The sequence below is a fragment of the Ochlerotatus camptorhynchus genome, unplaced genomic scaffold (assembly GCF_037179485.1).
Source record: "Ochlerotatus camptorhynchus isolate MF236.1 unplaced genomic scaffold, CSIRO-AGI_Acam_v1.1 ptg000503l, whole genome shotgun sequence".
Lineage (NCBI taxonomy): Eukaryota > Metazoa > Arthropoda > Insecta > Diptera > Culicidae > Ochlerotatus > Ochlerotatus camptorhynchus.
In genome coordinates, this window is record NW_027040988.1 from 1,268,824 (window position 1) to 1,292,292 (window position 23,469).

General features: G+C 38.4%; 5 protein-coding genes across 6 annotated transcripts; 3 read left to right on the forward strand and 2 right to left on the reverse strand.

Annotated features, from left to right (window-relative positions):
- Nucleotides 1–637: 637 nt before the first annotated feature.
- Nucleotides 638–8,478, reverse strand: OSCP1 (Organic solute carrier partner 1). Its single transcript, XM_065235859.1, has 2 exons — nt 8,370–8,478; nt 638–1,650 (listed from the first exon to the last, which is right to left on the reverse strand). Exons 1-2 carry the CDS (start codon nt 8,476–8,478, stop codon nt 716–718), a joined length of 1,044 nt encoding a protein of 347 aa, XP_065091931.1. The 3' UTR covers nt 638–715.
- Nucleotides 5,184–5,653, forward strand: LOC135712802 (U6 snRNA-associated Sm-like protein LSm8). Of its 2 annotated transcripts, none has more exons than XM_065235860.1 (2): nt 5,184–5,245; nt 5,316–5,653. In XM_065235860.1, exon 2 carries the CDS (start codon nt 5,326–5,328, stop codon nt 5,611–5,613), a length of 288 nt encoding a protein of 95 aa, XP_065091932.1. In that variant the 5' UTR covers nt 5,184–5,245; nt 5,316–5,325; the 3' UTR covers nt 5,614–5,653. The 2 variants fall into 2 exon arrangements, with proteins under 2 accessions (XP_065091932.1, XP_065091933.1); XM_065235861.1 differs by having other exon boundaries at nt 5,205–5,245; nt 5,294–5,653.
- Smyd4-4 (SET and MYND domain containing, class 4, member 4) lies at nt 8,374–12,474 on the forward strand. Its single transcript, XM_065235857.1, has 3 exons — nt 8,374–8,463; nt 10,542–11,973; nt 12,035–12,474. Exons 2-3 carry the CDS (start codon nt 10,553–10,555, stop codon nt 12,396–12,398), a joined length of 1,785 nt encoding a protein of 594 aa, XP_065091929.1. The 5' UTR covers nt 8,374–8,463; nt 10,542–10,552; the 3' UTR covers nt 12,399–12,474.
- On the reverse strand, nt 12,444–13,672 carry LOC135712800 (enoyl-[acyl-carrier-protein] reductase, mitochondrial). Its single transcript, XM_065235858.1, has 2 exons — nt 13,393–13,672; nt 12,444–13,326 (listed from the first exon to the last, which is right to left on the reverse strand). The coding sequence occupies exons 1-2, from the start codon at nt 13,604–13,606 to the stop codon at nt 12,473–12,475; spliced, it is 1,068 nt and encodes a 355-aa protein (XP_065091930.1). The 5' UTR covers nt 13,607–13,672; the 3' UTR covers nt 12,444–12,472.
- Nucleotides 13,673–20,529: 6,857 nt separating this feature from the next.
- Echs1 (Enoyl-CoA hydratase, short chain 1) lies at nt 20,530–21,545 on the forward strand. Its single transcript, XM_065235850.1, has one exon. It carries the CDS (start codon nt 20,545–20,547, stop codon nt 21,361–21,363), a length of 819 nt encoding a protein of 272 aa, XP_065091922.1. The 5' UTR covers nt 20,530–20,544; the 3' UTR covers nt 21,364–21,545.
- Nucleotides 21,546–23,469: the final 1,924 nt, after the last annotated feature.

Below are 23,469 nucleotides of genomic sequence, written 5' to 3' on the forward strand. Positions count from 1 at the left end.
ACAAAGAAAAATATGAAAACTTTTTCAATCCTATCAGGAGTCCTATGCTACTAAAGTTGTTGATAAGTGAAATTAATTACTACCCTAAAAAACAGATACAATAAACGAACAATACCCCAAATGGAAGAAATACTCCACAAATGGTTTGGTTGATACTCCAAACACGTCGTTAAGCACTTTTTATAAATATTTTTACTAGGGTAGTTAAATGTCCATAATCACATATTAAATATTTTATGCTTTGCATGATCGCTTAGACTTCTGTGATAACCCTAATAAAAAAACATAAAAGAGAACTTAAGGACGTGTTCGGGGTATCTTACAAACCATTTGTGCAATAGTTTACCCATCCGGGACACAGTTCGTTTATAGTACTTGTTTATTAGGGGATAGTGAAGATCATCATTTCGCTGCGAAATTTACTCCAGTTTAGACTCGACAATTATCACAGTAGAGCACAGTGACAATTTTTTCTTGTAGAATGCCACACTTAACTGTCAAAATATGAACCCACCATGTGTGAAATGCAACTTGCTTGCATACATTTGAAATAGCGAAATTCGACTGTGATAATCGTGATTGCACGAGAGTCTAAACAGGTGTTAATGTCACTTGATGTTTTATTCGTAAGGGACAGTTTTGCAATAATGACTAGTTAAGGTCTTAGAAACCCCATTTAATTCCATAAAGGCAAATGTATAGCATTTTTTCCAGTTTATAAATCGAGATTTTGATCAAACATTTTAAGAAGTTCTTCATTTGGGTTAGTTGTTTCAATGTGCTTAACAACGAAATCACTGTCTTCCATTTTGATTTTCTTCATGAATTTAGTCAAGTTAGTTTCATCACTTGATTGGGTAACATTACCAGCTTGGTTGGTTTTTGATTCAGATTCTGTGTTTTGATTAATTACAATTTCACTCAATCCGCCATGAACAGATCCTAATTTTTCTATGCTTGAAGCACTTAGCTCGGGCTCGTCAGTTTCTTCACAAGTATGTTGAATATTTAACTGTTGTACGAGAGTATCGATTTCATGACTCTTAGCTGCTAAATCATCAGTTGTAGAATCCTTCCCAGTCTGATCCATTTGACTTTTTAAAACTTGAAGATTAGCTGTTTTGGAATATATATTTTCTCCTATATTATTGATGTAGTAATTATAAAACACATTGCTATGTGGCGATAATTCGAACTCTCCGTCGGATTTCTGTAAACCCATGCGGATCAATATTGATATTTTGGTTGTGTAAGGTTTAAGCCATTTATATACACGACGGTGTACAATTATTTGATCATCTTCACAAAGCGGTTCCCATATTTCGATCAGCGACTTTTTAACATTGTCAATTAGTATTTGTTTTCTCATCTCTGGAATAAGTCGACCAATTCCATCCAGGTGACGAAAGGTAAGATCCATCAACGCTTGTGCACTCTTGTTCGTTAGGTACATTTGCCATTTGAAGATCATAATCATCAGATCCCACAATTTGTCCATGGAGTTAACGTCAAGACGCATCAATGAGCAACAGGCAATGTCGGTTAGGAGAATACGCGTTTGTTGTACTGTAAGCATGTTGTGTTGATAAGCAGTGGAAATGTAGTGAAGAAACTTTGGATCCAACAACACCTCGGTGATTTCACGCAGAACTGTCAACAGATAAGGGTTAACAATCATTACGAACAATATAAAACCAGGTAAATGTATAGCGGTAAAATTATATGATATGATTAAATTATTATATTATTATATGATATTAAAATTTTCCTTATATAGTAAAACAAATCGACTGGAAATCGATGGGAAGTTTTGGCTCGTATGATTTCTTTTCTTGCTTTTTAAGTATAAGGGGGTGATACCACAAATGAAGTGTCAGACAAACTTACTGGGTGAATGTGATTCGCTGTAATAGAATTTTATTAGAAGCTTGTGCCAGTTGCGCTAGTATCATAGATGTAACACTAAGACCAGAGGGTATATACAACCATAGAGGTAACTCTATAACTAGTAGGTCCCGAAGAAACGAGCTCTACTATTTAGATCAGTTCTGGTACTATCTTCGGTCCCAAGCTAATCGATTCACTAACCCCTAACCCCACTAACCCCCTCGCTAACCCCTCATTTTATCTGTCAAATTTTCATACACGCTATTTCAAAACTACCCAAATTTGGGTAGAATCCACCCAGATCTGTCAAAACTGAACCTACCCAAAAATGGGTAAACTATGTTGGGAGTGACAAGTTGACAAATTAACAACGTCGATCGGATTCATGTCGATGTTGTTCATTTGTCAACTTGTAACTGCCAACACAGTTTACCCATTTTTGGGTAGGTTTAGTTTTAACAGATCTGGGTGGATTCTATCCAAATTTGGGTAGCTTTGAAATAGCGTGTAGCGAATCAAAACAAACATTGTGTAGTACTAGAATTTCGACTAGAATGGGGTACGTTAATCGATTTGCTTGGGACCAATAGGATAGTCAAGTAGTAAGCCAATTTAATATCCTTAGTTTCCACCGGTTGCTACTACTGGATTGTACTAGCATTTTCACCAAATGTACTCGAATATTTTGGTTCTATCGGATCGGCATCGGATCACTTTGACGTTTCTATACATTCTATAGAACTTTTATGCAATAATGTTTGCGAGTTCGCGAGCAAGCTTGTTTTCCGCGAGAAGCCCGAGAGATGTCGTTACTGAGGTCCTATGTTTTGAGATACTATATGTTTTCAAGAAAAACTTTTGCAAATAGTTACGTCTGTTTGTCTGCTCTTTTAATCTACTCAAAACTGAAATGCATAAAAAAAACGAGGGGGGCGACACATCTAAATCTCAATTCTAGATGCTCAAAAAATCTCACACTAGCGAATAAATCTTCGAAAAATCTTCTTTCATTTCTCGCATCTACTTGCATCGCGCATCATCTTTTTGCAGGAAATCTTCAAAATCGTGATAAATCTTCTTCTATCTACTCAGCGTACACGCAGCTAGCCACAGCAAAACACAATATTTCCTGCATCGTAGATAGAGTCAGGCATTTTCATCTTTCGTTCGCACAGAAAATTTAAAAAAAAATCATTGAAGAACCCGGACTCGATCGATTCAGTAGCAAACCGTGCAAAAATCTCGGCTAAAATGCAGTTTTTGCTGTAGATGAGGACATTGAGTTGCCTAACGTCCATGATGTCTGAAAAAAAAAACGAAAAAAATGGCCTACACACAAAAAATTATCGTTAATTAAATTGAAAAAACCATTGGTATAATTAAAAGTTTGCGTTGGTTCTTTTTGGTAGAAAGTCTTTAGCATTCAAAACAAAAGTCAGCCAACTTTCAATTCAAAAGTAACTCGTTTTTTACTTTTAAAAGTATAAACTTTCAAATCGAATTGTAGAACTGTCAATATAAAAACCCATGTTTTTTAAATAGACTCACGAAAGGACTTAATTTAAAAGATGGGCATTTTTATCGCAACGATGTATGTTTCATCTCAAATATGAATTATTTTTAATTTTACTGCTATATGCATTGAAAAAGAAATAACTATAGAAATATTTTATTTAATATATTTTCGCTTATTTATATATTTCGATATTTCTGATGATGACTGAATGGGCACTGCATTGTGGAATCATGGGAAGCATTTTACGCAAATGATACAGTTGGTGATGGTGATGGTGGGAGTAGCCTTCCTTTCCGGCAAGACTGCTCAAAACACATAAATTAGTAAAATCGGAAACAAGATCGAAAGTATTCGAAAATTTCATCAACCTACCTCCAAATCCCGTAACTGGAATATCCTTCCGATCCTTCCACCCGATAGCGTCAGAAGAGAAACAAGTGCGCCGGCGGATGAAAATGTGGGAAACTTGAAGAAACTGCTGCTGCTCATGTTAGCTGCTGGTTTCGTTTTTTTTTTTCACATGTCCAATTTGGCGGGAAACGGTGGTCCAGTACTGTCAAAAACTTTGCAATGAAGAGGTTTTTGACAGTTTTTTTACTTTTATTTTAAAAAATACACTTTTAAAATTACAAGCTAAAAGTGAAAGGAAACACTTTTAAACCAAAAAAATATGTTATATTTTGAAAATGTTCATAGTTAAAACTACGAAATTTGGGAAACTTTTAATTTGATCATGCATTATTTTTATAGCAACAATTTTTGTTCTTTGTGTGTAGAAATAATACCAACAATCAATACGAAACTAACAATTTTAAATTGGCTCACCACTTTAGTAGCCTATTGGTCCCAAGCAAACGATTAACGTACCCTATTCTAGTTGAAATTCTATTACTACACTATGTTTGTTTTGATTCGCTATGAAAGTTTGACAGATAACATCAGGGGTGTGTGGATTCATGCAGAACATGCAGGGGTGAGTGAAATAGCTTGGGACTGCTTGGGACCGTTGTTCTGGTACTGAGTGAGCCAAAAATAATAATGATTTTCTTCGGGACCCAGTGGTCTTAGAGTTACCTCTATGATAATACTAATTATATTTTCGGCATAAATTGCCCGAAATCTTGCTAAAAGTAAAGTACTTACGTTTCACAACGTAGACCCGAAAGACAGGCAACATTGAAATGGCAGCCAATATTGAGTTTGACAGCACGAAAATCTGTTCAGTAACTTTTTCAGAATTCGGTACTTTATTGCTGTTTCTGTTTGTAAAAGATTATTTTTACAGTACATTCGTCAAACATTTTACAGAATTGCGGAATTACAGCCTTTTACAGTTTTGATCCGCAAATTTTATTCACAGTTTTCGATAAATGTATGTAAATTACGTAAATTCAGCAGTTTTGATTGCGGACAATTGGTAAAATAATATTTTTTACAAAGGATTCGAATAAAAATTACATTTTACCGAACAAATCCAGCAAAAAAGTATCGAACAACCCTAATAAAAAATAACCATAAACGAACGATAACCCAAATAATTGAAATTTTCCACAAATGGTTTGGAAGACACCCAGAACACGTCGTTAAGCAAAATAACCATAACAATTTTATTAGGGAAGATTTAAGAAAATTGGTGTGCAGAGCCTAAAAAACCCAAGCTTTTGATTAATTTTTTTTGTTTCTGTGTACAAGTTTCCGTGTGCCAACTGTAAAAGAGCTGTGCTTTCGAAACATTATTGCAGTTTTGACAACTGTTAAAACGTTTGGCTTTGTTTTGGTTATTGTTTTACAGTAAAGATTTTCCGGCTTCTCCCGCTTTGAAAATAATTTTATTAAAAGAAGGTAAGTGATCAATGTTTGAGTGTTCAATATATGCTAAATTGTTTACAGCAGCAACTTATTTATTATTTAGAAAACCAACAATGTCTGGTTTGGAGTCATATGTGAATACTACTGTATCGATCATAACCGCTGATGGGCGGAACTTTGTCGGCACAATGAAAGGATTCGATCAAACTATCAATATAATCCTGGACGAATCGCACGAGCGCGTGTACTCCATGAATGCAGGTATCGAGCAAGTCGTTTTAGGGCTACATATCATACGTGGGGACAATGTAGCTATAATTGGACAGCTCGACGAGAGTATAGACAGCAAGCTGGACTTTTCTTCCATCCGAGGAACGCCGCTCGAACCAGTCGTTCACTAACAAGTTAATTTAGTTGTAAGGTACATTAATAAATCGTTTAAAAAAATGAAAACATGTTTGCGGTTTTTTATATATTTTAAAGAAGTAAAAAAGAGCTGTTTGCTGGATCGCAACCTTTTTCTTCCGTAAGATGATCCAGTGATTGATAGAATCTAATTTTTAATTATTGCCTAGCTGAAGCGTTAACTCTTCGAGTATTAAACTGAAAATGAAGTCAAAACGGTTCTTTCTCAAAATATGTAATGTATCTCGGATTCTTGTCTTGACAGAGTGTTACAAATAAAAAAAAATAACTTTTCAAGTGACCTACTGTAGGTTATTAGTCTAGTCAAGTACAACATCCCTAATAAACAAATACCATAAACGAACTGTATCCCGGATGGGTAAACTATCCCACAAGTGGTTTGGATGATACCCCGAACACGTAGTTAAGCTCTCGTTTATGGTTATTTTTATTAGGGATGCAATCAAATTTGAAATTGTTCTAACACCCCCAACATTTAAAGTTACATGTTGTTAAAAAACCGATTTTGTGTAAGTGACCGCTACTATCATGAGTAACTCAATATTTTTTCAACCGATTTTCCATTCTTCTTCTTTCCTTTATTTAACGTCGATCTCTTCTTTTTCCTTTATTTAACGTCGGTCTCTGTTCCGCAGTCTAGTGCCAATCACCGACGGACATCGATTGCCATCCATTGACGGCAACCGAATGTGCAGGAAGGCAGCTTCCACACCTGCGTAGGATATCGCACCCATTCACAAACACACATGGGCCGGGACCAACGGCTTTACTTCCCTTCCGAAGGAAGACGTGACCAGAGATTTTTATGCCTCAGAAAAATACCACCGTCCTCGACTGGGATTGAACCCAGACCCATTGGGGTGAGAAAGCAGTAACGCTTACCACACATCGAAAGTTAATTTCAATGTTCGAACAATCCTGTGTCGACGATCTACTGGTTTTCGAACCAACATCAGTAGTCAAAATCTAACTTTTGTTCTGTCAAAAATAACCACGCTCCCGTTTGGATATTATCAGGGTTATTTGACACTTCGAAAATAATTAAGATTTTCGAAAATCCTTCTATTGTTGATCGGTAGACTTTCGAGGTGTCTGTCAAAAATAAACCTGTGTAAAGGCCGGCGCACAATGCATACGTTTTCGAGTTTTTTGACAGATAATGCATGGGCTAACTGTCAAAAAACCTGAAAACGTATCCATTGTGCGCCGGCCTTAAGGCTGTGAACCATTTGCTGAGTTAAATTTTAACTCGTGGTTCTTCTTCTTCTTCTTCTTTCCTTTATTTAACGTCGGTCTCTGTTCCGCAATCTAGTTAAAGCCCTACAGTAAAAGTATGGACCTAAGAGGTATGGACGTCTGTCAAAAGTTGTTCCAATCGAACCGTCAAAATGCACCGCTTTGCTCGATTGGAACAGCTTTTTTCAGTTTTGTGGTGACAGTCGTCCATACTTTTATTGTAGGGCACACGACGGACATCGATTGCCATCCATTGACGGCAATCGAATGTGCAGGAAGGCAGCTTCGACACCTGCGTAGGATATCACACCCATTCAACACACATGGGCCGGGACCAACGGCTTTACTTCCCTTCCGAAGGAAGACGTGACCAGAGATTTTTATGCCTCAGAAAAATCCCACCGACCTCGGCTGGGATTGAACCCAGAGACCCATTGGGGTGAGAAAGCAGTCACGCTTACCACTACACCACCGACGCCGGCTAGAAGAACTTTTTACTTGCAACATAAGGAATAAGTGCACCGAAGACACCAAGACGGTTAGACGGAAACTTGCACTTTTATCACAATTTTTAAAAATAGAATATGCGCAATATATATACTTCAAGCATTTTTATTGACGAATTTTCAATTGAAACCACATTATTTTCATGTGACCACATATAAACAGAATCCACTCAGAAGTACATATGAAATTTATGCGTCAAATGAATAGTATGCGTGGCCACACATGGTTTTTATGTGTACACATATTAACTATGCGTCCGCAACATAAATATCATTTATTGATTACATTGCAAAAATTAATGTGTGGCACACATACAAACAATCTTTGAGATTTTCAGATCAGGATGAATAATTAGACAGTGAGCATGCAAAAGGGCGTAACTGCGATGATCGATTTTCTGTTTTGTTAATAACTTGCTTGGATTTACATTTCTCGATGCGTTTGTTGTTGCTTTTGATAGCCCGAGTGATAGCCACTGTTGGTTAAATTTCAAAAAACTGATTCCCTTGGATTTAGCAATTTAAAGAGAAAATCGATGAAGAGAATCGACCAACGCAGTTAGGCCCTTATGCATGCTCACTGTCGAATTTTTTGTTGTTGTGATGTACCCGATGTACCGCAACTCAACATCCAATAATCCGGCTATGATTTTGTCGGATTTGCTGAAGGATACTGTAAATCATCCCATGCAATCACAGGATCACCATTGTCATGCAACATCATTTTCAATGGATGTTTCATAATAAATGTAGCGTTTGTTTAACCTCACGGGCTGCAGAGCTACAGAAGATAAAAAGTATAAAAATAAACACTGACTTTTTGACAATCCCCCTTATTGGGAGGTGTTATCCATCGCACGAGTTTTCCGATTTTTCACGAAGGTGTTTATTAATCGATTTTTCAGTTTAAACCAGCAACTGTCAATCAAAATTCGTAATTTTCCCCCATTTGCTTTTCTTTTAGGAAAATTTTAACCTTCGTGACGTACCTTGTGCCGACTTATCCAGTGGGATCGCTTGTGCCTTCAGTCGCTGATCGATCACGTACAACATCTCACTTCCGAGATTGAGGATTATAAAAAGGTTAGTAATCGTCATTGCTCACGGTCTTGGGCTTTAGGCAATAAATAAACTTTGAACCGGTGCAAATCGATACTGGAATAGAATAGGTACCTACTAGGTCTGAACTAGTGAGCCACCACTAAAAGAATGTCAGCGGTCAGAATATTCTCGTGTGGCTTCGAAATCAACGTTTGCCAGTTTGTTTGTGGCAACGGAAACCATGGTGAACTGAATGCGCGCCAAGTTCGGGGAATTGTTTATCAATGCAACATGCTATCAGCTGATTATTAAAAAAAAAACATAAAAATAAGCTAATATATCGTCATGGCTGCATGGTGACAGGTTCCCAACATCACTTGACTAGTTAAACAAAAACAAGCATTGAGTCAAATGTACCCAGTATGGTGAATCAAGTTTGTATGGCGGAGATGGCGGATTACAACCCCATGTTACCTAATATGTTATTATGTTACTCTGTTACTCACTGCTCTTTCGATTTGTATTGAGGTCTCGCAACAACTGTGACGAATTTGGTTCAAAATTGTCCTGCAATTTCTGGCATAGCTGTTCAGGACCTCAATACAAAAGGAAAGAGCAGTCAGTGGAGGAGCAGAGAATTATAAAGTTGACCCACCCTAGTGATCAGGTTTAACATTCTCCAAGTGGCAATTTCAGAAGCTTTTAAGACCTGGCTAGGTTTCTTTTTCTCGTAAATTACGAGTCGTAATAGGTAGATATATGACTCTGACACTACCCTGGGCGCATTGTGGTGGATTCCTGTAGCCGTGATTGAAGCACTTCAACTGATCAACATACAATTTATATAGGGAACTGACCTCGTGCTGAATCGTTTTGTCACAGAAAAGTGTCATTTAAGAGGACGGTGGCAAGATTTAATTATCAGGTACATGAGGGCTTTGGAATTTGACTAGAATAGATACCTTTTTTTGGACGTATCTTTATTCTAATGCCGACTTTCCTTACTCGTAATAGTTTAGTTCAAAAATGGTCTAAGGGGTTCTTAAACTACGTAGACCGTTTTTTAGAAATTTTAGACCAATGAGATGTAAACAGGTGAGGCCCAAGGAACTTGTGGTCTGTATTTTTTCTCGCTCTTTAAATGGATGACGGAGTTTGATCATTTAAACAGCGGAGGAACAAAAGAGGTGACACATTCTGTGGGAATCACCTCTCATTGGTTTTAGACTCCTCCTCCTCCCCCTGCGTAGACAATCGTCCATATATATTTTTTTTGAAATTTATATGGACCGTAGACAATCGCCGAAAATACTTGAAAATCAATTCATAGGCAATTCATTAATCTTGCTGACATTCTCTATCTGCTTATCGGGTTAATAATAAACTTTGTGGTTAATAATTGACTTTTTTCTGGTAGATTTTGGAATTTTCCCGCCTTTTTAGTTTGCGTAGTTTTTGTAATTTGTGCGGTACATACGCGAAATCTTAAAATCACTGATACTTGCTTGAACATGGTTAGTTTGTAACTTAATGCTCTATAGTATAGTAAGTGGAATATTTAAGGAGGAAATGAAAATTTATCAACTTGCCAACATAGACTATCATATTTACTTTGGTGGCATGCTCTAAGTGATAATCAGCTATTTTTGTTGTTGTTGTTGTTTTTCGCGGTGTTCGGAACTCACACGGGTTTCAGATCGTACGCGGTTTATATGTTTTGTGTTTAAACTGATTTCTTTATTCATTCGTATTATGTGGATGTATCTTTTGACTCATTAATGCGCACTCACGTCACGGCAATTTTTTCATAATTATCTTGAAACAATACACACAAACCAGGGTTCAAACTGTCAACGTAAGCTAGTCCGTCTGTGGTATTGTCGAAAGATAGAAGCAACATTTACTCACATGGATTAAGCCTTAACAAACAAGCCGTGGTTATTATTCTGTGCTGTCAAATCTATATCTCTACCCTGGTACAGTATGGATAGTGATTTTTCACTGAAGACCTGGCCCAACGTGCCACGTGCAACCTTCTGTGCTTGAAATTGAAAACGAATAAAAAAAAAAACGGTTGTTGAACGGTAAATGTGTTAATGTATTGAATTTAATTCTTTCAGGACCTCCGAGAATGACTCTTGATGCTTATGACTTGTATTCGGCGCTGTGGAGATACATTGTAGTAAGCGGACAGCAAAGCCAAGTGGTTGAAGGCCTGAAGGGTTGCAAAACCGATGGCGAAATAATTGCCTTTGTACGTTGCATAGTTGAGAAAAATGACAGTGACCAGTTTAAATTGGTTGGCTTGGAAGGTGATGGCAAAAATGAAGGCAAAGCGATTGAGTGCCGAAAATCCGGCAATTCTCATTTTCATCCCAAAGTGAAACGATACATCAAGGCAGTTGAACATTATAATGAGAGTATTGCGTTGAGCGAAGAGCGATCTGAGAACCTGGCCATCGTGTTCGCAAATCGTTCGGCAGTATGCTTTGAGCTGAAGGAATATGCTGACTGTCTGCAAAATATTCGATTGGCACGAGAAAATCTATATCCCGAGCACCTGCTTCCAAAGCTCGATAAAAGAGAAGAAGTCTGTCTGAAGTTGTTAGATATTATCGAGGGGCAGCAGATTTTCGAGCAACTGGATCAGGGTGAACCAAAATTGAGTTACAAACCGAATCCCAAAATTCCTCACATATCGGATTGCATTGAGCTCAAGGAGGATGAAGAGTTTGGGAGGTATTTGGTAACGAATCGAAATTTAAGTGCCGGAGATATTATTATTGTGGAAAAACCATTTTCTACTTTACTTGATGCCAATTTACGTTACACTCATTGTGATTATTGCCATGAGGATAAATTTCTAACGCTCATTCCGTGCAAAACATGCACGATAACAATGTTCTGTTCAGAAGAGTGCCGAAACAAGGCTTGGGAAAGTTATCATCATATTGAATGTTTCGTTATCAAAGATATGCACTTCCTATTTACCAAAGTTATCCGCGTGGCACTGAGGACCGTAATGACTGCTATAAGTACATTTAATTATAATTTCGAAGAACTTCGGTTGTTCATAGAATCAATCGATGAAAGATCGTTAAATCCATTCAAATTAGACTGGACTTCCATTGATTCGAAACAGGTGTATAGTACCATTCACGTGCTAGCCACCAACCAAAAGTTACGCACCACTAGTGATCTCGTTCAGCGATCTGTTTATGCTATTATTATGAGTGAACTTCTTTTTCGCAAAACAGAACTTGGTCAACTCTGTGATAACAATGAATCACATGATCTGATCCGGCAACTCATATTCCGTCATTCGCAAACATCTCCGGTTAACATGCATTCTCTGATGTTTATGGATTACACACCACTGCAATACGAAAAGTTCTCGCAAGTTAATCTGGCATGCGGATCGTTTCCAATACTAAGCATGATCAATCATTCATGCGCCCCCAATCTCGTCCGGATGACTCTGCCGAATGGACACGTTGTAGCTCTCTTAAATCGACCCATTCAAAAAGGAGGCCAGTTATTCGACAACTACGGGTAAGTTACAATGTATTATTAGACGTTGAACAATAGATAGACTAATTTTTCCTTCCGCCAGTTTTCATCACTGCTTGGAATCTCTAACCGAACGTCAAAGTGGGCTTCGTGGGCAGTACTGCTTCAAATGTCAATGCGAGGCGTGCAAGCTGAACTATCCTTTGTATCCAGATTTACCGCATGCAAATCTTCCAGCTAGAATGAAACAACCAATCGACTACGACGAGATGAATCAAATTGGCGAGCATGACATGGCGACCGCACTGCGTAAAATACCGGAATATTGCCATTTCCTCAACACGTTTGATTCACAATACCCAAACTATGAAATAAGCTCCGTACAGGAAGCATTATTGAGATGTTATCAAATCGTTTTTTCGAAACAGTCTCGGAAGTTGAAATACAGGGACCTGTGCTCGTTTTGATTGAATCGATGCTTGGAATATTTTTTTGTCAACGATTTATTGCAATAAAATTGAATTCATTATAGCAACCAGCCTTAAAAAGTGAAAATATATTTTTTACCTACAAAACCTTGGATGTTGAGTGCGTTGGTCACCGCCGTCACGTAATCCGTAAATGCAATCATCTCGTGAGCCGGTGCCTTCAGCGCTCCCTTTTCAATCAATTCGAACAGCTCCGTGAACATTTCCGTACGCTTGGGGCTTTGTGTATTATTCTTAGTCCAACGGGTCATCCAGAAACCACTGAACTGCAAGTCCTTGAAAATAAGCGATGCTGTCGGTACGGTAACTGGTTCCCGTGACATCCCGCCGTATGTAACCATGATGCCTTGGTTGTCCAAATTCCGTGATACTTCCAAAGCATTCTTGCCGCCAACGCAATTGAGAGCTAACTTTGGTTTCTTGAACAATCCATTCTTGAATATTTTCGTAGTTCGTAGCTCTTCTTCCGTTAAAATCTCTGCGGCACCTAAATCCTTTAGATATACCCGCAGTTTATTGAATTCTGGCCTGTCGCGAACAATCCCTACACACTCTACACCCCATGCTCGGCACAGTTGAATAACCGCCTGTCCGCATGCTGAATTCGCTCCGTTCTGAATTACTGTATCACCGGCTTTCAGCGGAACGAAGTCTTTTAGCATCCGATAAGCAGTGCAAGGATTGACTGTGATTGTTGCAGCCTCAGCGATACCGATAGAGTTTGGTACTTTCATGAGGCTACCTTCCTTATACAGGGCATGAGATCGCCACGTTCCCAATCCAGTAGCAAATGGCACTACACGGTCACCAACTTTCAAACCTCCTACTTGACCACCAACTGCGACAACTTCACTTACGCATTCATTGCCACCCACAGCAGGAAACTGAGGCTTCACGGGATATTTTCCTACAAAAATATGAACTTGAAATTGACCAACCAATACGATCGAGGACCCTTTATCTAAAAACCTACCTTGAATGGTGTTGATATCAGCAGGGTTTATTGGCGCTCCGAGGGTCTTGACGAGAACTTCCCCGTTAGCTGGATAGGAAACGGTCTCTTCCAGAACTTGAATCACCTTGGCTGGGTCACCGAATTCACTGTATCGCAGTACCGACGCAACAACACTCATGTGCCGCTGGAACCGGCCAGTAGTCAATCGAAGGTTACGTAACAGCACGGACATTTTTAATAATGGTTTTAATTGTTTTAGCAGAGCAAATTATTGATACCTAGTTGTTTATAATAGGCAGTCAGTACGTATCATATGTTTCACTCAAAAACTGACCGTTCGTCCCGCACCACCCCATCAGCAATCACAACATGTTGTGTTATCAATAAAAACTGATGTTGTTGCGCAACATGTGCCCACAACGCTTACAAGCGTTGCGACACATTTATATGAGCATGACTGCCACACTACGTGTAGCGTATGGATTAGGGTGATTTGGAAAAAAAATATTATAATTAAAAATTTAGCTATAGACCTTTTTGACGTTTAATCATCTTTCTCTATCTAGCAAACATAAATAAATGGACGGTTTGTTTTCCCACTAATCTGTTTCCCTCTTGCTCGCACTCGTTCGCTTCAAATGGTACAGTAGTGTGCGCCGATTAAACGTCAAAAAGCTCTATTGTGGTTCTGAGGCTCTGAACCATTTGAGCTCTGAACCATTTGGTGGATTATTTTAATTTTTGGTTAAAATTTGACAGATGAAAAGTTATCGATTAACCCTGCTATCCGAGCGTGGTTACTTCTGACAGACAAGAAGTTAAATTTTGTCGACCGTGGCTCGAAAACCGGTCGATCGGCAGCACGGGGATTTTCGAACATAAGAAATAACTTTCGAAATGTCACTTTTAACCACGAGTTAAATTTAACTCGGCAAATGGTTCACAGCCTTAATCGATAACTTTCCATCTGTCAAATTTTAACCAAAAGTTAAAAAAAAATCCACCGACGACGATGGAAAATACTAATCCTTCTCTCTCTCATTATACAGGTATTCCACTAAGACGCCCACATTCATCAGGAATCGATTAGATGTTAATCGAATAATTTAAAAAATGGGACATCTCTGATTTTGGTGTGATTGTTTTGATAAAAAAGAGCGCAAAATTTCATCTCTACCGAGGGGGCAGCAAAACCACAAAATTACCTTGCATACACACAAAGAAAAACCGTTGCTAAAATTAAAAATACCATTGGTAGAATTGAAAGTTTGCATTGGTTCTTTTTGGTAGAAAGCGGTTAGCTTTCAAAACAAAAATCAGCTAACTGTCAATTCAAAAGTTCCTCGCATGCTACTTTTAAAAGTTGAAACTTTCAAAACGAATTGTAGAACTGTCAAATGAAAAACAAGATAGTATTATAATTAAAAGTGGATTATTTTTGTATCAAATCAAACTTTTGTCATGAAAGTGTGGTAAAGTTGTAATAACAGGTGCCGTTTTGAATCTATAATAAAAATATTTTCAATTAAAATACAAGCATTTTCAACATTGCAATATTAGTTTTCATTTTAAATTCTAATAAATATTTATTCAATCGATAGTAACAAATGTTTCATAAATTAAAAAAGGACTACAACTATATTTATTATTACTATCCACATGAATACAAATATATTAATTATGCTGGGTTTCGGAAGACATCATCCGCAGGTTTTCAGTGAGTAGAAAATCGTTGTCATCGTATTGCGATATCACAAAGTTGCAGGTGGATTTTTTTCGGCTGACTGTTGATTCTTGGGTTGATTCGGATTTATTCATTGGTAGATTTCATCGTCTGAAAAAAAATCTAAATAACTTCACACAATAACATTGATAATTAAATACTTACAATTTTAACTAATGATGTCACAATCAGGGGGAACGACACTCATTTGGATGTATTTTTTCAGTCAAGTAATTACTTGGGATTTTCGGGGAAAAACATAATTGATGGGATTTTTTTGAGTGTGTCGTGATGACGAAAATGAGCAGGGATAGAAAAAAATAGATGGGAATAGATCAAGCAATTGATGTGATGTGAGGGGTGTTAAAAAATTTCAGAGGGATGCGAGTCTGAATGCGAAGAGGATACACGGTAACCAGCGTAAACACATTAATGTGTAAAATTTCACACATTTCGTGAAAAAAGGGGCCTACTCATAAAATGTGTAAACTGCGTTTACACATTTATGTGTAAACCCAGCAAACGTCAAAAGAAGTGTATTTTTTACACATTTTTCAAGAACGGTTTTTACAGCAAAATGTGTAAAAAGTAATCATTTCTAGAACTTAAATATAATGGGTGGTCATGGTTTTTTATTAACTTCGGAATTTTCTTATTTGTGTCAATGGTAAATTAAAGATTGCTCGATTATTGTATATATTTTATTAAAAACAGAAATGTAATCAACAAAAATAAGTAGCGGCGCCGGAGGTGTTGGTAAGCGTGATTTCCTCTCAATCCCAGTCGACGCTGCCGGGATGTTCTGAGGCATAACATCTCTGATCGCACCGAGGATCACGCCTCCCTTCGGAAGGGAAGTGAAGCCATTGGTCTCCGGTTCATGAGTTGATGGGTCGATAGGTAGGGTCCAGGTATGGGAGATTCCTCCCTGGCGTCGGTAGCATTGATGCTCAGCACGGGAAACAAATCAAGGGAAGAAAAACAAAAATCAGTATATGAAGTATATAAATTAAACTAAAACTAACAGCTATGAAAAAAACATAAATCACCTACCCTCTAGCATGTCCATCGTTGCGCACTGTCCAGTTTGGACCGTAGTTCCTCAATTTTCCTGCTGTTCTTCACTGAAATTTAGCAAATGGCGTGCGTCAACAAAGTAGGATGCAGCAAAGTTTGAAGTTTTTTTTTTACCCATTAATGAGTATAAAAATTCACATTTTTTGACTGGTACTACATTCTTAAAATGTGTATTTGTATACACATTTTAGGATCTCCAAATTTACACATTTTTTGACAGCTGCATATAAATATAAAAAATGTGTATTTTTTTACTCATTTATGTGTTTACGCTGGTTACCGTGTAGGTGTAAAAAGAAGAAAAATTTGCTGCAATGTAGCGTCCATGAATTACGTAACGCTTATAGGGGGAGAGGGTGTCACCTATATCGTTACGAATTATGCATAGGGGAGGAGTAGTAAAGCTTTGCGCTACGGAACAAAGAGAACATTTTGTTTTTTTTTCGTTTCTTGATGTAAAGTTTGAAAATACAGGTCTTTTTAGACGTTTTTTGTACAACAACGAAGGCTGTCATCACTAAAGGCCGGTGCACAATAGATACGTTTTCGGGTTTTTTGACAGATAATTCATGGGCTAACTGTCAAAAAACCTGAAAACGTATCTATTGTGAGCCGGCCTTAAATCTTGCTTTGCAAAATGGATCTGTTTTAATTTTATAAATTGTGATTTTTGCTACAAAACGAAATCAAAAATTAATTAAATGAAAAGGCGGGGGGGAGGGGTTTATAAAGCGTTACGTAATAAATAGAGAGGGGTCATTTTCAGTGTAAAGTTTTGTTCCAAACGGGGGGGGGGGGTCAAAAATATTCATTTTTAGCAAAACAGAATTAATGGACACCGCTCGGGACACCGCCCAACTATAATAACCAAAGCTCACAGCTCAAGTGCAGAAAATGATTCCGCACCGAATAGGTCGAAACTGCAAACTAGGAGGAACGGGTGATGGCGATGGATTACAAGGTTCCGGTTAATATTCCCAGCTGCATTTGGACGGGAATTTAATTCGCAATATTTTCGCACAGCCGGTGGGTGTCTTACTTCACCATTAACCCTTGACCAGCAGCAGAGACGAGTAAAACTTGGGCCGAGTGGAAAAAATGACCTGAATTCCTTTTCCACCTGCTTGTCGTATGGGGTTTCATTGGTGAGGCTTTTCCCGGGGCTAGAATCAGCTGAACGAAATCAACAGTTGCTTCGCGCCTGTTCGGCAACTTCCATGCTACAACACACAGAGCCGGGCTCTTATCCGTCGAATTCGATCGGTTTGAGTCCGGGATGTGCGTTGCCGTCTCCTCCGTGATGCACTTGATGTTTTTTGCCCCCGAGACCGATTATAGACGAGTGGTCCGTCATCTTTTTTTAGTTTTCGCACCGATTTTTTACCGGCATGGCCAGCTGACATACGTGGTGTTTGTTGTGGAGAGTGTTGTAAACTGACAGTGAGTTTGGCAGAGTGCTTCGCGGTCGACCTGAAAACTTCGAAAAACTGCACGGCTTGCTTGACAATTTGTGTGCATGCAGAAGGGATAAGTTGGGAATAGAAAGAATAGATAGGATGGATTGAAATTTTGTGCACGTTGAAAATTATATGAGAGGTTTGGGTAAAAATGGGATAATCCTGAAGTGTCGTTCCCCCTGGTCACAATGGATTCCGTAACCGACAATCTCGCCGACAATAGTAAAAATATTGCCTGAAATATCCAGCGGATTTAATGTTGATTTTCAGTTTCATTCCACACAAGGAACATGATTTGCGACTTTTGACGTTAAGGTTAAATTTAGCGGTAAATGCTGCCAGTGCTGCCAAAAACGTTGCTATGACAAGGTATTTTTGACAGTTAAACAATTTTCATTTTAAAAATATGCGCTTTTAAAAGTACAAGTCAAAAGTGAAAAATACACTTTCAAACCAAACCAAATACTTTTGTTTTAAAAACTTTCATGGTTAAAACTATCAAAGCTGGGCGTCTTAGTGGAATACCTGTATAATGAGAGAGAGAAGGATTAGTATTTTCCATTTAATTCCACTACTTTATTTGTTTATCCTTGACAGATACGCGTATTTCGTCTACAATGTGCAGACTTCTTCAGTGTCTTGCACTAATACTCGACTGGTCTTAGAGTTACCTCTATGATAGTACCAGAACTGAGCCAAAAAGTTGAGCACGTTTCTTCGAGACCTTTTGGTCTTACACTCAAAGATAAATTAAATCAAAAAAGCAACAATGTTTGTTTTGATTCGCTATGAAAGTTTGATAGATAAAATGAGGGGTTCGTGGATTCTCCTATGTTTCGAGGGGTGCACCGATTAGCTTGGGACCGAAGATAGTACCAGAGCTGAGCCAAAAAGTTAAGTTCGTTTCATCGGGACCTTCTGGTCTTAAACGCTGTCCAGACTGGAGAGTTATAACATGTTATAACGGTTGTCAAATAATTGCAACACAGAAACCAGCATCAAGATAGCGCTATAACATGTTATAACTCTGTAGTCTGAACGTACTATTAGAGTTAAACGCTGTCCAGACTGGAGAGTTATAACATGTTATAACGGTTGTCAACTAATTGTAATACAGAAACCACCATCAAGATAGCGCTATAACATGTTATAACTCTGTAGTCTGAACGTACTATTACCTCTATGGTTATAACATGTTATAGCGCTATCTTGATGGTGCTTTCTGTGTTGCAATTAGTTGACAACCGTTATAACATGTTATAACTCTCCAGTCTGGACAGCGTTTAATAGTACGTTCAGACTACAGAGTTATAACATGTTATAGCGCTATCTTGATGGTGGTTTCTGTGTTGCAATTATTTGACAACCGTTATAACATGTTATAACTCTCCAGTCTGGACAGCGTTTAAAACGCTGTCCAGACTGGAGAGTTATAACAACAATCAATACGAAACTAACGATTTTAAATTGGCTCACCACTTTAGTAGCCTATTGGTCCCAAGCAAACGATTAACGTACCCTATTCTAGTTGAAATTCTATTACTACACTATGTTTGTTTTGATTCGCTATGAAAGTTTGACAGATAACATCAGGGGGTGTGTGGATTCATGCAGAACATGCAGGGGTGAGTGAAATAGCTTGGGACTGCTTGGGACCGTTGTTCTGGTACTGAGTGAGCCAAAAATAATAATGATTTTCTTCGGGACCCAGTGGTCTTAGAGTTACCTCTATGCTAAAACGGCCAATCATTAATTTTTTGTTTCATTTCATTGATAAGACTAGTGACGTAGAAGGGCTGATGATTGAAATTTTTCAAACCAAAGCTAGGCCCTACAATAGTCGCTACATTCATAGTCTGGCGGATAGAATCTCGGCAACCAAGTGAGCTGTCAAATAGTGGAATCAATCGAGCAAATCACGACCAACAACAGAAAAAGAGCACTTCAGCTGTTGCGATTAAAACTTCGGAAACCCTTTTCTCGTGACTCAAGGCTCGCCTACGCATTAAGAATTGATATTTTTTCTGATGTTCTGTAACTCGATATGTACTTCCCTAAAACGCTGTCCAGACTGGAGAGTTATAACATGTTATAACGGTTGTCAAATAATTGCAACATAGAAACCACCATCAAGATAGCGCTATAACATGTTATAACTCTGTAGTCTGAACGTACTATAAAACGCTGTCCAGACTGGAGAGTTATAACATGTTTTATAACGGTTGTCAACTAATTGCAACACAGAAACCACCATCAAGATAGCGCTATAACATGTTATAACTCTGTAGTTTGAACGTACTATAAGTCAATGGTCTTTTGAATATCGAGTAAGAGAGGGTTGACTTTATAATCATAAAAAATAAAAGAACAAGAAGATATTGGACGACTTGTTGCAGCGGTGTAATTTTTGAAAACTGAATTGTCGGAACGTTGTAACCCACCACGACATTTTTATAGGTCAAATTTCATCATGCTTGTATGAAAGCAATAAGGTAGTTAGCAAAATAGCATGTGATTTTTTTTCCTAATAGGTGTACTTACGTGGGGTATAATTAAAGGTATATGGACAGCCGAAGTTGATTATTGAACATTTTAAGCCGCTTGAAACTTTTCTTAGTATGCATATTTTTTGACACAAACGGGTTATAGGTTCAGTAACAAGTTGCGTGTAAACGTTCAATCGCTTTTTAAATCTATTTTAGTGCAACTTATTTAAAAAAGATATTAAAAAGAAAACAAAATATATGGTGGTATTGACATTTCCGTATATCCTAAATGAGAAAACAAAATCGAAAGAATGAAAATCGTGTAAAAGAAGAATTCAGTGTACTTTCAAAGAGAATTATTGAGATGCACCAAAAACTCAAACCTTTCCAATTCGTAGAATGCCTAAGAAAGTGGTAAAGTTGTCAAATGATATTTTTTCTTGCATTTATTTCAGCATCCCCCAAGACGCTCGAATTTATCAAAACCGAACTGGTTGGCGAAAAGAAGAATGTCGCTTTGATTACGCTGAACCGCCCAAAGGCTCTGAATGCCCTGTGCAATGGTTTGATGAACGAAATCAGCCAAGCATTGGATCAGTTCGAGCGGGATGATACTATTGGCGCTATTGTCATCACTGGCAGCGAGAAAGCCTTTGCCGCTGGTGCCGACATCAAGGAGATGCAGAACAACACCTACGCCAAGTGTATTACCGGTAATTTCCTGAATAACTGGACCCGTGTCGCTCAGGCCCAAAAACCGGTCATTGCTGCCGTCAATGGCTACGCATTGGGAGGTGGTTGCGAATTCGCTATGATGTGCGATATTATCTACGCTGGGGATAAGGCCAAATTCGGTCAACCGGAGATCGCTCTTGGAACAATTCCCGGAGCCGGAGGTACCCAGCGCACTACTCGTGCCATGGGCAAGTCCAAGGCCATGGAAATGTGCTTGACCGGTAATATGATCAATGCTGAGGAAGCCGAACGCTCTGGACTGGTCAGTAAGGTCTTCCCAGCCGATAAGGTTGTCGGTGAAGCTGTCAAACTTGGAGAGAAGATTTCCAGTTTCTCGCCACTAATTGTGCAATTGTGCAAAGAAGCCGTAAATACTGCTTATGAAAGCACCCTGAATGAGGGTCTGAAGTTCGAGAGACGTCACTTCCATGCCACCTTTTCTACCAAGGATCGGCTGGAAGGTATGACTGCGTTTGTGGAGAAGCGTGCACCAAAATTCACCAACGAATAAATGTCCAAAAATCATCTACGAATTTGGCGTCTCAGGACATAACACGTGTGCCCGATAGGCATTTGAGTCTACTCGAGCATTTTATGCATTTATTAATTGTTAGGCATTTTCGATAACCTTTGAGGTGTAACCGTATCAGAGTGGAAATAAACTGTTTAGCTATTATTTTGTATTAATATAAATTAATTTGTTTGTTCCATTATCATATCACAGCCGAAACAGAATACTTGGGGGGGTTGAGATTCCAGTGGATTCAAGCTAAACCAAGGAAACTACACACATAGATTTTTTGCAGAGATTGCCACCACCAGTTAGGCATTTATTTTTACTGAGATCTCAGCAAAATTTGTTTGTAAGTTGAATTCTCGGCAAAATTCCCGTTTGTTAGCTGAATCTCGGCAAGTTTTTCATTAAGATCCAGCAAAATAAAATGCCGAGCTGCTCGGTGGTGCCAATCTCGGCAAAAAATCTAAGTGTGTACATAATGAAGCATGCGGAGAAGCTTGGTTTAAAGAATTCTAAACCCTCCGTGATTCCTTTGGAGGCGGGAGGAGGATCGACTTATGACCTTAGTCTGATAGGTGGTGTGCTGTACGTGGCAGTTTATCCGACATAGCGGTTAGCACATCGATTCTGGCACTGAACGCAACTGGATTGGCAGGAATCGAAAAGGGTGCTCAGGTACCTGAAGACTACATGCGACCACAGATTGAACCTGGGATCGACAAACACAGGCTTTTGCAGATGCTGATTGGGCTGGCAACCATCGAGACCGAATGTCAAACACCGGTTTACTGATTCGTTTTGGAGGTGGTATCATAAGTTGGGCATCCAGAAAGCATCGCTTTATCTTCTACGGAGGCAGAGTTTGTGGCGTTGGCAGACGCATGTCAAGAGCTCATTTGGGTGAAGAAGTTGCTAGCTGATTTCGGTGAAGATGTCTCAACGCTATCTTGATGGTGGTTTCTGTGTTGCAATTATTTGACAACCGTTATAACATGTTATAACTCTCCAGTCTGGACAGCGTTTTATGCTACGTTCAGACTACCGAGTTATAACATGTTATAGCGCTATCTTGATGGTGGTTTCTGTGTTGCAATTATTTGACAACCGTTATAACATGTTATAACTCTCCAGTCTGGACAGTCAGACTACAGAGTTATAACATGTTATAACGGTTGTCAAATAATTGCAACACAGAAACCACTATCAAGAAAGCGCTATAACATGTTATAACTCTGTAGTCTGAACGTACTATTATGCCTTGTTCAGACTATAGAGTTATAACGTTATAACATGTTATAGTACGTTCAGACTACGAGTTATAACATGTTATAGCGCTATCTTGATGGTGTTTTCTGTGTTGCAATTATTTGACAACCGTTATAACATGTTATAACTCTCCAGTCTGGACAGCGTTTTATGCTACGTTCAGACTACCGAGTTATAACATGTTATAGCGCTATCTTGATGGTGGTTTCTGTGTTGCAATTATTTGACAACCGTTATAACATGTTATAACTCTCCAGTCTGTACAGCGTTTTACAGCGCTATCTTGATGGTGGTTTTGACAACCGTTGTAACATGTTTCAACCATAGAGGTAACTTGTTATAACTCTGTACTTTTAAACGCTGTCCAGACTGGAGAGTTATAACATGTTATAACGGTTTTCAAATAATTGCAACACAGAAACCACCATCAAGATAGCGCTATAACATGTTATAACTCTGTAGTCTGAACATACTATTAGTTATACCTTGTTCAGACTACAGAATTATAACATGTTATAGCGCTATCTTGATGGTGGTTTCTGTGTTGCAATTATTTGACAACCGTTATAACATGTTATAACTAACAATCAATACGAAACTATCGATTTTAAATTGGCTCACTACTTGACTAGCCTATTGGTCCCAGGCAAATCGATTATCGTACCCCATTCCATTCGAAATTCTAGTAGTACAGTATGTTTGTTTTGATTCGCTATGAAAGTTTGACAGATGAAATTGGGGGTTCGTGGATTTTCCTATGTTTCCTATGTTTCCTATGTGCTGAACCAAAAAGTTGAGCACGTTTCTTCGGGACCTTCTGGTCTTAGAGTTACC

Bases quoted from the DNA above. Each gene is read 5' to 3' on its own strand.
- LOC135712802 (XM_065235860.1), top strand. From the start codon at position 5,326: ATGTCTGGTTTGGAGTCATATGTGAATACTACTGTATCGATCATAACC.
- OSCP1 (XM_065235859.1), bottom strand. From the start codon at position 8,478: ATGACGATTACTAACCTTTTTATAATCCTCAATCTCGGAAGTGAGATG. The intron at 1,651-8,369 runs GTACGTCACGAA...ATCTGTTGACAG, and splicing joins ACTGGATAAGTCGGCACAAG to TTCTGCGTGAAATCACCGAG.
- Smyd4-4 (XM_065235857.1), top strand. From the start codon at position 10,553: ATGACTCTTGATGCTTATGACTTGTATTCGGCGCTGTGGAGATACATT. The intron at 11,974-12,034 runs GTAAGTTACAAT...TCCTTCCGCCAG, and splicing joins CAGTTATTCGACAACTACGG to TTTTCATCACTGCTTGGAAT.
- LOC135712800 (XM_065235858.1), bottom strand. From the start codon at position 13,606: ATGTCCGTGCTGTTACGTAACCTTCGATTGACTACTGGCCGGTTCCAG. The intron at 13,327-13,392 runs GTAGGTTTTTAG...ATATTTTTGTAG, and splicing joins TGATATCAACACCATTCAAG to GAAAATATCCCGTGAAGCCT.
- Echs1 (XM_065235850.1), top strand. From the start codon at position 20,545: ATGATATTTTTTCTTGCATTTATTTCAGCATCCCCCAAGACGCTCGAA.